Source organism: Acartia tonsa, chromosome 1, assembly GCF_053477335.1.
Source record: "Acartia tonsa isolate MP-2025a chromosome 1, ASM5347733v1, whole genome shotgun sequence".
In the NCBI taxonomy this organism is placed as follows: domain Eukaryota; kingdom Metazoa; phylum Arthropoda; class Copepoda; order Calanoida; family Acartiidae; genus Acartia; species Acartia tonsa.
The window spans coordinates 22,903,612-22,918,164 of NC_137260.1; the positions used below are offsets into that span (position 1 = coordinate 22,903,612).

Here is a 14,553-nt window from a genome sequence, read left to right on the forward strand (position 1 = left end):
ATTGGTTATAAAAACATATCATTTATGTTTTATAATGCATAAATTATCACTAAAACTATAAATAAAACGTATTTAAAGTCACTTAAATTCATCATTTGAAGGCAGCTTCGCTCACAATCACTTCGTAACACGAACTAAACTTTAATCAACCACCGTCCCCTAAATTAGGGGGAGGAGTAAAGGGATGAAGGGAGTTACAGGGCACAGGTCCTTAGAAAAGGGGTGGTTTCCTGCAGAGGGGGGGGAGGGGGTGAAATAAATTCTTTGGTCGGCTAAAAACAGGGTTAAATGCTAATTTAAAACATAAATTGTTAAAAAACTGCTTAAAATTTTCATTTTCAAAACAGAATATTATTTTTTTAGGGGAAAAAGATTGTATTAGCCCCTGAACGCAGGTAACAGGTAGATTAGTGCAGACAGACACACACACACAAGCACATATGCTCAAATAACAACTTTTCGACTTTTTTGTCCGTACTACTAATATGGACGTTATCTGAAATTGACCTAAACACATTCTAATTCGCGTATGAAAATTCACTTTTATGACTAATTTCTCAGGAATCTCCTCAGACTCAAAATTGTTTAGCAAGGTGGTATGCAGATTGCAATAAGGATCGTATAATAAATTTAATAGGGTGAAGGTCTATGGTCCCCCCCCTCCCCTCTAAATAAAATTTATAGTTCTTTTGGGGACCTAAAGGAAGCTTCATTTGAAAGAATAACCAAAACGGTTTAGCGTTCAGCGAGATTTAAACGTTCACCATACTGACAAGATAGACAATCAACCATCGTACTACTGTTAAAGGATATAATAAGGTTGCGTGATTAAAATTAGAAATGTTAAATAATGCTCTAGGGTATGCAGGAGTGTACTTTGTGGCTTAAATCCATTCCTAATTTGTTATAAAACTTCGAGAACTCTAACGGCAGAATATTTACGAGATATTAACGCACAAATAATACCTAAAATACTGTTAAGGGTTTTCATGGATTTTTCAGGGCTTTTATTAATACAATATTACAAACATACATAAATACACATAAAATAATGCTCATCAAAATTACATATGAATTTTCAATTTTGTACATTCGGATTAACGATAAAACATAACAAAAAGCTTATTTAGATAGAAAATGACAGAACTTATTCAGTCATTAATACTATAGTCATGCTTAAAATATTACAATAAGTTATAATTTACTTGAACGAACAGGTAGATAGATATATTACATTTTTTACTTAAAATTTTCTGAGTGTTATTTAAAGTTAGTTTTTTTTAAGTTAAAGGCTAAAAAAAGGTCAAGCATTAAAACTCGTTAAAACATTTACATTACTGAAATTGTGATATGAAGCCAATAAGAGCTTCTAGAGAAAATGGCCATTGAGGCACTTAGTCATGCCGAAGCAGGGTAGCTGAGCTGTCCCGAATATCGGTTCCATCTTGGCATCTGGGTTGATCATCCGTTTGTTCTCCGGATCTTGGAGATTGTTGGCCTAGTAGTGTTCATTCATAATTCAATCAACTTAATTTTATGAATCATGTACTTTCGATTTTAAAAGCGTTTAAAGACGCACTTAACTAATGGAAAAGGGGTGTTTCTTTGGTTGATTTCCATATGATAAATAATAGAGAAAGAAAAGAACTATGAATGATATTCCTTGATGTGTACCCAGAGTTGCTTGATCACGTCACAGCGAGACAGCATATCCTTATCACATCGACAACTTTTATTTTTACCCATAGTTTTATCAACAAGTTCAAGTATACGTTGGCTAAAAAACGTTGTTTAATTGTAATAAATCTTGGAAAGCTAGTTAAAACTAACATCTTATCTGTTAGACCAATAAAGGGGGGAGGCGGATGTGCCACTTTTTGAAACCAAAAGTAAAACGTGCATGATCTCAGCCCATAAAAGAGTTACAGCTCTAAAATTCGGCACAGCAGTTGCTTTTGTGGAGAACAATATGAAACTGTGAAGAAACGGCGGCGGAACCGCCGCTCCCGCCGAAAACCGCCGATTTTTTTTGCCAAATTTGACAGTTCTCAATCATCTGAGATAAACTTTTATTCTCATAAAAATTTCCCTTATATTTTCACGTGACACTTGTAATATTTCAAAAATGTCAATATCTAAAAAAAATTGCATGTGTAAAATCTTATAAGGGTCAAGTGAAAATATAAGCGAAATTTTTTTAAAAAAAAGTTTATCTCAGATGATTGAAAATTGTCTGTTATTACGAGAAAAGGCAAAAAAAATCATCGGGAAACGGCGGTTTTTGGCGGGAGCGGCGGTTCCGCCGCCTTTTCTTCACAGTTCCATATTGTTCTCCACGAAAGCAACTACTATGCCGAATTTTAGAGCTGTAACTCTTTTATGGGCTAAGATTATGCACGTTTTTCTTTTGGTTTCAAAAGGTGGCACATTCGCCTCCCTCCTTTCTACAGAAAACTATTTTTTTTTTTAGAAGAGAGTAAGTAAAATTTAAGCTAAAAATATTAAGAGAGGAACGTGCTCGTAGTTGTCAGAAAAAATTACAATAATAAAAGTTGTCCCATCCCTTTTCGGCATCCAAGCCCAGAAAGTTGGCCAGCTCAGGAGACAGCTTTCTAGGTCTGGTCAGCCCGTTTTCTGGTCGAGGTTTTGCAGGCTCTAAAATAAAGGTTACTAACAGCGAAGCTTTTCTACATTTTAGGGCAACCGTCCGTTCGTAACGGACAGTAATGGATATAGAGTACATGGATTTTGTTACAGGGGACTTTTTATCGTAAATTTAGGTTGCTTTTAATATAGTCCACAGATATTGGTCAGTCCCTCCACCATGAGAAAATGTGTCACAATATCCACGTATTCTATACCCATACGAATCGATATAATCTGGTTAGAATTGTCCGGTCTATTTCAAATAGTTAGGAACAATTTAGAAAGGTTAATAAATACTCTCTATTTGTTTATTTCCGCTATTCTGACCAACTGACTTAATCTTCGCTTTAATGAATATTGATACCATGTTATTTATACAACTAGATTTAGCAAAATACCAAAAATTACATTCTTTTCATTAAGATCTCGGCAAAACTTTACTCTAGCGTAAGAAAAGTTCAAAAAAACCTTAAAAAAGCTGTTTTTGAAAATTGGCCAATTTATTAGGGGTTTTATGGACTTTTTTCAGGCTAGGAATGAGAAATTTTGAAATTTTCAGAAATTCCTGATTCTACTCCTCTAGACCTATTCGAGGAGCACCATGAAGCCATAGTTCTGATACAATGATTTTTTGATCCCCAGAAGGGGGTCGTCAAAATTTCAAGTGAAATTACTGGGCATAATACTTGTCCAAAATGGTTAAAGTATTTTTTCACCAAAAGGCAACTGCTTGAATTTCACAAAAAGCCGGGGGAAAAAATCCTCTAATGTATATTCTGCAAATTTGACCCTGCTATTCTTGGTGAATTAAACCAAAATAATGTGTGGGAGTGGGGGATAATATCAATAAAATAAAGAGTTCTGAAAATATTTTTCAAGGATTAGAAAAATATTTAAAAAATTGGCAGCAGGGGAAATGAATCTTGTGCAGAATAAACACCCCTGATTAAAACTGTATATTTGGCATACAGGGTGATAAATTGGAATAACGTAAAAAGTTTAGCATTTTTACCGTATTATTTAATTTTGCACTTTGAACTCTACAAAACATTTGATGACATATTTTTAAAATCGTCTTATTTCAAAGCTTTCATATAAAACCATAGTGAAACTAATTTTCTTAGTTGAAATAACTAATAACTATACTTATTAAACAGAAACATAAGGTACATTCAGCAAGAAAATACTCAAAATCACTGTTGGAAGGAGAAAAAAAAAACTTGCTCTCGTTCGTAAAATAGTTCCCATTTTATAAGATTGTGTCCATTTTTACCTTGATTTGCTTCATCACCCTTCTTTTGCTTCCTTCTCTTAGTTCTAATAATATGAATCGACATCAATTTGATTTTTTTTTAACACAGTTGACAATAGCGAAGCACAAAAATCATAGATTGACACTAAGTAAATTATTAATCAATGTTCAATAAGAATGAAAGAAATGTTTTTTGCTGCATGACTGTCAAACAAAGCAAGTTCAATATTGGATGCTTAAAGGCAGTCGAACAGCCATGGATAATATTAAAAATATGCTTCCTAATGCTGGGAATTTCAAGAAAAATTGCAGCCGAGTAAAATTAATTTCCCCCATAGCGTTAGGGACCGACATTTTGTAAATTATAGAATATCTTCGCTTTTTCCGAAGATAAACGAAATATAACAATGGATTTATCATTACTTGAATCTTGCACCATTTTTTCATGTTATCTAAAAAAGGGAAACTCGGAGCGGGCTAAAATGACATTACCACCACCCCCTGCTTCTGGATGAGCGAACTAACCAATATAAATCCATGTTAGCAACCTAAATTGACGACAACATTTCCCGTCATAATATCCACGTATATTCTACATCCAAAATAAACTTACTTCCTTTTCTTCTTCTTGATATCGCCAGACTGAGGAGCAGTACCATTGTACGGCTCAACTAATTCAGATAGAGGCACAACTTTGATCTTCGTATCAGTCTAGGATATAAACAAGGATGAAAACGTCAATAAGAAGCGAGTACAAATCATGGATGAGAATAAGAACAAAGAGATTCTGAATGCATTTGTCAGTATAAAGAACAGATTTAGTGACGGGAAAAATAACGAAACCTTTCTAACGTTAAATATGTCTATATTTTGTATGAAAGCTGACAGCCAAAGTAAATAATATATTAAATACTCGAAGCAGTCCGACCGCCATGCATGTTATCTAGTTAATCAAGCTCCATAGATAGAAATGTTGACAAGAAGTTTCAGCAGTGTAACAGTAGCAGAGAAAATCAGGCTTCTTTCATTTTGTGTCTTACGGACGGACAATTGGGATCTTTCTGTAGCTTCGCTAATAAATAAAACAATTGAGATAATTGTATGATTTACAACGTTTGACGATAAATAAATATTATGGACAAAATTAGAGTTCATCCCCAAAAAATCATGCATATTGCGAAAATCTGACGAAGTGGCTCAACAATCGACATAAATAATCTTAATACTAAGATTATTATACGGCGCTGACTATTAGAACAACATATGGTCCTCCCTTGAGCCACAAATTTTAGTTCAATATGAGCAATATGTATTTTGCAAATTTCTGTTAGTGCAGTTTAGAGCTAGTGTTATGATACTGACAACAAAACACAGTATGTAATTAAATTCAGAGAGGGGACAATAGGCTGTTTAATATTCAGTCCCCAAAGTAGCGTTTTCTTATTCATTGACTTTACTTTAGGGAACAGGGGTGTATATTCTACATGGGATCTCCTGCTCAAGGGGGGGGAAAAAAATAAAAAATAAGTGGTTGGAGGGAAAAAAAATGTAAAAATTAAGAAAACTGAAGACATTTTTTCCATTTCGCCCCCCTCCTTGGTTAAAAAAACTAAAAAAATGTGTGGTAGGAGGGATAAAGTAAATAAAATATAGAGTTCTTTAAATATTTTTCTATTTTCCCCCCTACTTTTTAAGAAAAATCTAGGGGGGGAAAAAAAATAAAAAAAATTTGTAGCAGGGGAAAAAAAAAAATCTTGTGCAGAATATACACCCCTGTTAGGGAATTAGGTGAAATTTGATTGGCCGGTACATTCAATTAAACGTTTAGTCCACTAAGGGGGGGGGGGGTTAATGCAACTATCTCGTAATCAGTGATTAAATAGCACTTAGAATTCGAATTTCTATCTAAAATTTTTCATGAGTAATCCTTGATAGGTCTATTTTCCCTAAATCGAACAAAAAGTTGGAAAAGTAACGGCTGGCGGCTAAGCCGTTTAGCCGTTTTTTGCCTATTTTCAGGGCAAATTCATCATTAATTACGTAGGAATCAACTTTTTAAACATATTTTTGGTTTAATTATTATTTGTTCAAAAAATGTTTATTCTAATTTTGGGTTTATAAGAGGTAGTTTATTTTATCATCATTGGAGATGTACATCAATTTATCGACCATTGTCTAATCCCTTTAGATCCCTGGTTAATATTAATGTATACCTCCATTTCAACAGATTCGGCAGCAACGGGCATTTCACTTGCGTTTTCAATCATAATGTCTTCAGTAGCCATTTTAGATTAATTTTTCTAAACAGATTCAGACAAATTCATAACGAAGCAACCGTTTTAAAACTTCTCCGATTACAAGAATTTTCAAAAATAAACAAATTAAAGATTGACCAAAATAATCTACACTACACGAGTAATATGTCTTATAGTCTATAGAACTTAAGAGTGTAATACTTATAGTCTATAGAACTTAAAAGTAAAAATAACTATTCGATTACAAACATTTTAGCACTAGTAAAATGATAACGAAGTACAAATTAACGGCTTTTCTATCTTTATTTTTTGCAAAAAAAAAATACTGAGAAATTACATTATATACGATATTTTTGACGTACTCAAAACGTCTAGCTAGAATTATTACATTAAAGTTACAAAAATATACATCTAGTTCAACACAGAAAAAAATAAATTACAAAGGCGTTATCCTCTTAGAATTTTTTTTTTCAATTTTGTACCCCCCCCCCTCCCCCGACTACCGACGAACAACTATTTTAGGTTAGGTTTTAGGCTAGGGAGCCGAGCGCTGCGGCTAGGCAGGCAAGGGGGCCGAGCGCTGCGGCTAGGCAGGCTAGGTAGCCGAGCGCTGCGGCCAGAGTTCATAGTTCATAGTTCGCTGTCGGGGGCGGGGGGGGGGGGGGGGTTACTCAAATTTTCAATATTAAAAAAAAATTTCTAAGAGGATAATACCATTACAAAATATAAACGGGACTTTGGATGAACAAGAACAAAATTTTGGTATACAAATATACAGAAATATATCGCTAACCGCTGAACCAATAAGGTTTCAATATTTACAATGAAGCTTCTTATAGGTCCAGGAAAGGTTTTAAACTAGCGTTCATTTATCTTGTTCGAGCACAGTCCAGTCACATATCAGTTAAACTGGTATAAACCACTGGTATATAATTCACAACGAATTTATTCTTGGTTTGACAAAGAAAATACATGTAGGAATAATTCGAAAACAAAAAATATCGAAAATATGAATCCTTTGTCACACCATAAAAACACATGAAGAAACATATATAATAGAACATTGAAAAAAATAATAATAGTTACTTATCGCATCGTATTATAAACAGTTTTCCGCGGATATAAAACGAAGTTTTAAGATAAAACCCAGTTTATTTTACCGTCGAAGGTCACGGGCTAAAAAGAGTGGTTTTAAACTTATTATTGTAAATAAATTCGTAAAAGCTGGATATAATACGATGCTATACATAATTTTTCAGTAAAGCTGAGAACTAGTTCTAATCCACCGGATACTAATCGGTTTCGAAGCGATACTGGAAACACATGATAATAATATTGAGAGAAAAAATTACAAACTTTGTTCGCTAATCTGTTGGTTTTGGAGAAAAAAAATTGTTTGTCAACATCCTCAGATCCAGGGGTGGTTGAAGAGGTTGATTTTGTTCAACATCATCAGATCCAGGGGTGGTTGAAAAGGTTGATTTTGTAACTTGATTCAACCTAAAAAATGATTTAGTAACATTAAATGGACCAAAAATGAAACAAAACATAAAAATCTCGAAACCTTTAAGCATAAAATAGGTATTTGTTTTTATAGCGTGCTGGACAGACCGACGAATCAAGTAAGGGGGGGGGGGGGAAGTAATGCAACCATCTCGTAATAATGATAAAAATGATTTAATTTAGATACACATATGAATATATGTCTCTACTACATTGTTATTCTACCAGGGATCTTAAGGGATAAGAATTAGACAAAAGATTGATGTACACCTCCAAATATGATTATCATAAAATTACCACTTATTAAATCAAAGTGGGGGTTTAATGCAACCATCTCGTAATCAGTGAGCAAATGGAACTTAGAATTCGAATTTCGATCTGAAATTTTTCATAGGTAATCCTTGGTAGGTCTTTTTTCCCTAAATCGAACAAAAAGTTGGAAAAGTAACGGCTGGCGGCTCAGCCGTTTAGCCGCTATTTGCCTATTTTCAGGGCAAATTCATCATTAATTACGTAAGAATCAACTTTTTAAAACATATTTTTGGTTTAATTCATGTAAAATGATAGCAATAGCCATTTTTTAAGTTTCTAGTACCAACAGCAACCAAACGTTTTAAAAGGTTTTTGAGCAAAAAAAAGTATTATGTGGAGATAGGTTTTGTGACTAATTTGCTTTTAAGATACAAAAAAAATGGCAAAACGGCTGAGGCGCCAGCAGTTAGCCGTTACTTTTCCAACTTTTTATTCGAATTAGGGAAAATAGACCTACCAAAGATCATTCATACAAAATTTCAGATCAAAATTCGAATTCTAAGTGCCATTTAATCATTGATTACGAGATGGTTGCATTAACTCCCCCCCCCCCTTAGTTATTAAGGGGGGGGGGGGGAAGTTCTGACACATTTGCGTAAACCTGGTGTATAGGCTTCATCTTTAGACTGAGAGGATAGATTATTAGGGATAAAATCATTCTTATATGATGAATTTCCCCCAGATTTAAGATTTTTTTGATAGGCCTCTAGGTTCCGGAGCTCCAGGCCTCCAGGTGGTCTCTCTAAAGGTAAAAATGAAAAAAAAAATTTTTTTTAAGAGTTAGATGTCAGCTTATGAGACAAAATATGTATGTTTTTTCTTCAAATATATGAATAACAATCAAAAAGAAGCATATTTTGTTTTATAAGTTAACCTCTAACTCTTCAAAAAAAAATCTTATTTTTAATTTTTACCTGTACAGAGACCACCTGGAGGCCTGGAGCTCCGGAACCTGGAGGCCTATCCAAAAAAGCTTAAATCTGGGGAAAATTTATCATATAAGAATGATTTTATCCCTAATAGCCTATCCTCTCAGTCCAAAGATAAAGCCTATACACCAGGTTTACGCAAATGTGTCAGAACTTCCCCTCCCCCTTGCTCATTAGTAAATCATGCATTAGAAAATATCGCTTCTTTGAGCCCAACAATAGCCAGGTGATTGCTTACATAGACGGACGGACATTCAAATGACAGGATACAGACGTCCGTGGTGTCCTAGATTGATTAGACTCGGTTAGACGGTTTGAAACTGTAAACAATTCTTCTATCTCTATACTATAGCTTAAGTCAGAGGTAGTGTGAACAAAGTGTTACAGAAACAGAGTAAATAAACATAAGTGTTATAGACAGTAAAAAAATGTGGTTACAGACGGACGCACTTTTTGGAGACCAGTATTTAAGATGTTCAACAGGACATACAATTAACAAGAAAACACTAAATTTTCTTTTAATAGTTGGTGAAAACTAAATGATTTTTCTTTTTCAAAAAGACAAATAAGTCGAAAAAACACCACCTACCTGATATCTACAGGTAGAACAACTCTTTCTCCAATTCAGCATGTGGCTTGGCCTTCAGGCTCTCTCCCACCATGTAGGCTAACTTGTGGGCGTACTGTACAGGGGCAGGTACACGTACAGTTCCTAGATATCAATATTTACTCTCTCCCACCATGTAAGCTAACTTATGTGGGGAGTTTCGCCTCCCCTGCAAATTTGTCTAAAGATCTCTGCTGAAATCACACACATACAAATACCAAAACTTGCTAGCGGATTCGCCCCTAGCCTCTAGGCGCTTTGCCCCATGAGGTGATAAAAAATAAAAAAAGGACCAAAAAAATTTTCAGCAAAAAAAATTGGGGGGATTTTGTTTTTGAGGAGGTTGGGGGTGTCCCACCCCCCAAGAAAATAGCCTAAAACCACCACAGGACCAGTAGGTATATTCCCTGAAGAGTAGAATCCGATCGGTTCTGTGGTTACCAAGATCTTAAGGGACCGACAGACATCATTCTACTTTGTATTATAGATAGGATATTTACAATAGACTATGTAAAGATGTAAACAAGCTTGTAATCATTAGATGAATATCAATGAAAAGGCTTGAAATTAATTAGTCAGTTGAAGTGTTGGCACATGAATATAGAATATCACACTATAGTTGTGCATTAATAAGTTGATTTTCTTCCTGGAGTTACTAAAATAAATAACCTAAGATGGTTGGATATCTTAAAAGACGAGATAGCAGACTATGACCAAATTCAGAGCCCTATATATGAAGGATGGCCCGTTACTCTTTGGACGATATCTCTTCCCCTCAAAATAATTATAAACCTACCCTAGACCTGTAAGAAGATGAATTGTAAAGGAGAACCATATCCGTCAGTTAACGAGTTTTTAAGCTACAGAGATAGATAGACAGACAGACAGACACACACTCAGTTACTTCCTTTTAAGGGAATAAATGCTACCTGGCCAGTTGAAGTAGAGATGGGTGAGCTTGTAGGTCAGCATCTGCATCTTGCCGGGATCCAGGCCATTTTCGTCGTGGATCACGTTGTAGGACGTAGGATTCACGGTTCCCTAAATTTTTAAATATAATTACATGATCTTATAATAGAATTAGAATATACGTGGATATTATGACAGGGGAAAAATTGCCGGGGGTTGCTAACATGGATCTCATTTATTGAGGAGGAGATGGAATACAGAGGGTAAAAGGGAGGTACCGTTATTTTGACCCGTTGCGAGTTTCACTTTAGAAAACATGGACGACAACATCCATATGTAACAAAGGATTGGATTTTAGTAAATAAGAAAATCTGTAGTATTAGAGACGGACAGACAATAAATATTCAATTTTTTGGACAAATATCTTTAACTTAACTAACATTATTTTCCCAAATAAGTTTTATCACTACATTTCATGCGTCAAATAATAGATCACTGAACTATAACTTTCACTAGCGGCTTCGCCCCTAGCCTCTAGGGGCTTTGCCCCAAGAGGTGATCAAAAAAAATTTAGGCGAAATTCGTAAAAGGACCAAGGAAATCTTCTGCATAAAAAAGGAGCTAGGAAATCTTCTGCATAAAAAAAGGAGCTAGGAAATCTTCTGCAAAAAAAAAGACCAAGGAAATCTTCTGCAAAACAAAATTGGGGGGGGGGGGGGGGATTTTCATTTTTGGGGGGTTCGGGGGTGTCCCACCCCCCAAGAAAATAGCTTAAAACCACCACAGGACCAATAGGTATAATACACCCTGAAGAGTAGAATCCAATCGGTTCAGTGGTTACAGAGATCTTAAGGGACAGACGAACAGACATCAAGCTACTTTGTATTATAGATATGCATGATCTCATCATTTATCATTGTGGATGGGAAAAAAAGCTTAATTAAAAACGCTTAATGCACGTCATCTTGTAATAAGGTAACAAGCTCTAATATAAATATGTTGCCTTTGGCAAACAACATAAACAGATTAAATTAAAATTTTTGATATTCCCCAAGATTACCTGTCTGACCGACTGCGAGACAATGTAGAAGTCATAACGCTCAGGGTTGGTCACTGTATCATCTACAACAGTTCCAGAATGGGGATTGTTCATTCCCTGTGCTGTCATGAACCTTTAAAAAAAATGTTCTAAAAAGACTAATATTTGCAGTTTTCATCCTTGTATAAAAGTAATAGCATATCGGAGTTTCTGTTTGGCAAAGGATCTCGCTAACCGCTGCTGATCCGATATGTTTTTAACTTAAAAATAAAGCTTCTCAATTCTTAACCTCCAATTTTTATTTTTATCTTCTAAAATTGAATGTGAAGGTTCCAATTCCACCCCTCAAGACCCAAAAGTTCTGTAAAGTCTTAGTCGATAATAACACCAAAAAGGCATTGTTCTTAATCAATGCGCAAATGGCACTTACAATCCGAATTTCGTTATGAAACTTTGCATGTGTAGTCCTGGCCTTAGTAGGTCTATTTTTCCTAAATAAACAAAAAGTTTGAAAAGCAACGTCTAACGGCTGGCGGCTCAGCCATTTAGCCGTTTTCCAGCTATTTTCCCATAGAAATACCACAAGCCCTATCTACACATCATACTCTTGACCTACCCCAGCCGCTTGCAGCCGGTAGCGGCTGGTAATAGAAATTTTAATAATGCTAATTGGTGTCTTTTAATATAAAAATAAACCAAAAATATGAATGAAAAAGTTGATTCCTTTGATCTTATTCCCAATCATGGCTAATGCTGTACAATACTAACCAGCCGTATGAACGATTGAACGAGATTACTAAGGTTTACCTGGCACTGATCCTCTTGGATGTGATGATGAAGGTGAGCTTGATATCCGCATTTGCCTCGGCTATAGCCTTCTGCAGGGTGTTGACCTCAGAGTTGAACACATGCGGTATCTGACCCTCACCCACTCCATCTCTGAAAATACAACATTTTTTGTTAACATTATTATTAACACTAGCGGATGCGACCCTAGCAATATTTGTATTCTAAGAGGTAGACATGAGACATAAAACTAGCCTAGAACCATCCCTAAAGTCAAATCTGAAAGTAAAATAGCCTAAAGACAAACCATGACCTATGTGAGACTTCCCTGTAAAGGAGAACTCAATCAGTTAAGCAGATATTGAAAGCTTCAGACAAAAAACCCTAGTACTTTATATAATAGGATTAACAAAAGTTTTAAAAATCTTTAATATTTGAAAGTAATTTAATATGGCGAGAAATAACACCCAAAAACTATCGGCAGACAGAAAAGCTATGTTAGTAATATGAACTCCAAAAAAACAATTGACCTGTAAAAGAAAATTCTTGACGGGAGCGCGTTATTTACTTCCTGATAGGTTTTCAATGCCTTGATCATCATGGAGTAGATCTTATCTTAAATAAAATCTTATGTCAAATCGAACTATGACTTATTACCAGCGTTGTGGAGCCGGAACCGGGAACCGTGGAGCCGCCATATTTAGCTAAGGCCGGAGCAGTTATTTTCGTTAAAAAACGGCTCCGGCTTTTATATTTTTTAGATCAACGATTTTCATCTTGAAATACAAAGATTCGTAAACCTTCTGGTTTTCCATCCTCATCGGACAGCAAGTAGTGGGTCGATCGTCTATCAGCGGTTTGACTGAACGTAAAGATCTCGATTTATATCGCGGCGATATAACTCCCTAAACCCATTGGAATCTGATAAAACTACAAAGCTAAAGATAAAGAATGTTTATTTAAAATTAACTCAGAATATGCCACGAAAAACTACAAAATTATTGGTGGTTTGTTAACTTATAATTAAATTACTTACTTGAGACCTCTTCAGCGCCCTTGGAATCGTGGAACTCAGATGTACTGTAGTACTACGAAAAATAAGGAAATTATGCAGCTAGAAACAAGCTATCATTTTATTATGAATTACTAGCGGTTATGCCCCTAGAGGGAGTAGGTCAACCCCTTAATTCGGATTTTAGTACAAAAAGAAACTTTGGGAGTGGAGATTTTTGTTGGAGAATTCTCTGTGGGGGATGGAGGTATACTCACCCAAAATTAACCTTCCCGTGTCCATTATTAAGCTTTACTGTAAAGGATAAACGCTAGACAGACACACAGACATTTATACAGTACTTTTCAACTCCGTCCTCACTTGCACTGGGTGGCCCTTCATGAGGAGTACAAAAGTTAGGTTTCAATTGGGTTCTGAAAACCCAACTAATGCATGTTTGCAGTTTGCACACAAACATCCTGTTACTTTTATATAAGGATTCATTGCGTAATATTGCAAATAAGAAGGGCTTAATATTAAATCTTACCTTGGTGGCATCCTTGTTGAGGGAAGCAACGAGAGCCCCTACAGACTTGGCTTTATCGCCTTTGCCCTCGTGGAAGGCATCGTATCTTAAAATTTAACCAATCTTTTATTAATTGTAAAACATTAAATATTAAATATTTTAGATTTTTTTCAATTACTTAAGTAAAGTAGTGAAAAATCTGATTTTATAGTAATTTAAAACATAGTTTCCTGCTTGATTTCCATGTAAAAACTAGTTCTGTTCCGTGTAAATAGCAAATAACTCACCCCACGAACATCGCTCCATTGAGGGGAATCTTGACTGCCCACAGCTGACCGCCAAGCTTGCAGTTCATCTGCAGCGCAATCTTTGTAGCCACCGACATCAGTCCCTTCGGCTTACTCAGCACTTTACCGGTCACAACCTGAATATAAGTTGTTGAAAATTAGATAAAAAATATTCCCTGATCATTGTACTGAAGTATTTAGACACGTTTAGAGATACATTAGTTAGATATATATAAAAAGAATACTTTTCATAAGCAAGAATATTTAATATCCGTATGAAAGCTTTGCTGCATTTCTAATCTTTGTTCGTTAAAGGGATAGTTGCTAGAAATGCATATGAACTTAATTTAGTGAACAGCATATTTTTTCCTAGTTAATGGGTTAAACTACATTTACATGGCAGTTATCTGAAAGAATTTCAATTTTCTACCACGTAGTTTTTAAAATATCAAGACTTTTATACAAAAATTAATTTTAATTAACATTAAACCACTTTTTAATGATCTTCTAC

The 14,553-nt window shown here is 35.1% G+C and overlaps 2 protein-coding genes across 4 annotated transcripts in view; both read right to left on the reverse strand.

Annotated features, from left to right (window-relative positions):
- Nucleotides 1-1,292: 1,292 nt before the first annotated feature.
- LOC145315134 (uncharacterized) lies at nucleotides 1,293-6,247 on the reverse strand. Its single transcript, XM_080155184.1, has 6 exons — nucleotides 6,112-6,247; nucleotides 4,512-4,609; nucleotides 3,920-3,963; nucleotides 2,563-2,655; nucleotides 1,662-1,712; nucleotides 1,293-1,497 (listed from the first exon to the last, which is right to left on the reverse strand). Exons 1-6 carry the CDS (start codon nucleotides 6,181-6,183, stop codon nucleotides 1,370-1,372), a joined length of 486 nt encoding a protein of 161 aa, XP_080011310.1. The 5' UTR covers nucleotides 6,184-6,247; the 3' UTR covers nucleotides 1,293-1,369.
- A 190-nt stretch (nucleotides 6,248-6,437) lies between these two features.
- The window catches only part of aub (piwi like RNA-mediated gene silencing protein aubergine), a 31,162-nt gene continuing 23,046 nt past the window's right edge, over nucleotides 6,438-14,553 (reverse strand). For 2 of the 3 annotated variants that reach the window (XM_080155157.1, XM_080155174.1), the window contains exons 27-36: nucleotides 14,043-14,179; nucleotides 13,777-13,861; nucleotides 13,275-13,326; nucleotides 12,769-12,853; nucleotides 12,260-12,391; nucleotides 11,474-11,585; nucleotides 10,434-10,545; nucleotides 9,487-9,609; nucleotides 6,868-7,653; nucleotides 6,438-6,607 (exon numbers count right to left, since the gene is read on the reverse strand). In XM_080155157.1, the coding sequence (XP_080011283.1) occupies nucleotides 9,494-9,609; nucleotides 10,434-10,545; nucleotides 11,474-11,585; nucleotides 12,260-12,391; nucleotides 12,769-12,853; nucleotides 13,275-13,326; nucleotides 13,777-13,861; nucleotides 14,043-14,179 (831 nt within the window). In that variant the 3' untranslated portion in view covers nucleotides 6,438-6,607; nucleotides 6,868-7,653; nucleotides 9,487-9,493. The remainder of the gene's footprint in view (nucleotides 6,608-6,867; nucleotides 7,654-9,486; nucleotides 9,610-10,433; nucleotides 10,546-11,473; nucleotides 11,586-12,259; nucleotides 12,392-12,768; nucleotides 12,854-13,274; nucleotides 13,327-13,776; nucleotides 13,862-14,042; nucleotides 14,180-14,553) is intronic. The other variant, XM_080155165.1, reaches the window with a different exon arrangement.

What these genes read in the sequence shown, in the direction of transcription:
- LOC145315134 (XM_080155184.1), bottom strand. Translation starts at nt 6,183, where the DNA reads ATGGCTACTGAAGACATTATGATTGAAAACGCAAGTGAAATGCCCGTT. An exon ending in GGGTGATGAAGCAAATCAAG is followed by an intron (nt 2,656 to 3,919) that starts GTAAAAATGGAC and finishes CCTTTATTTTAG; the next exon opens with AGCCTGCAAAACCTCGACCA. An exon ending in GGGCTTGGATGCCGAAAAGG is followed by an intron (nt 1,713 to 2,562) that starts GATGGGACAACT and finishes GATGTGATAAGG; the next exon opens with ATATGCTGTCTCGCTGTGAC.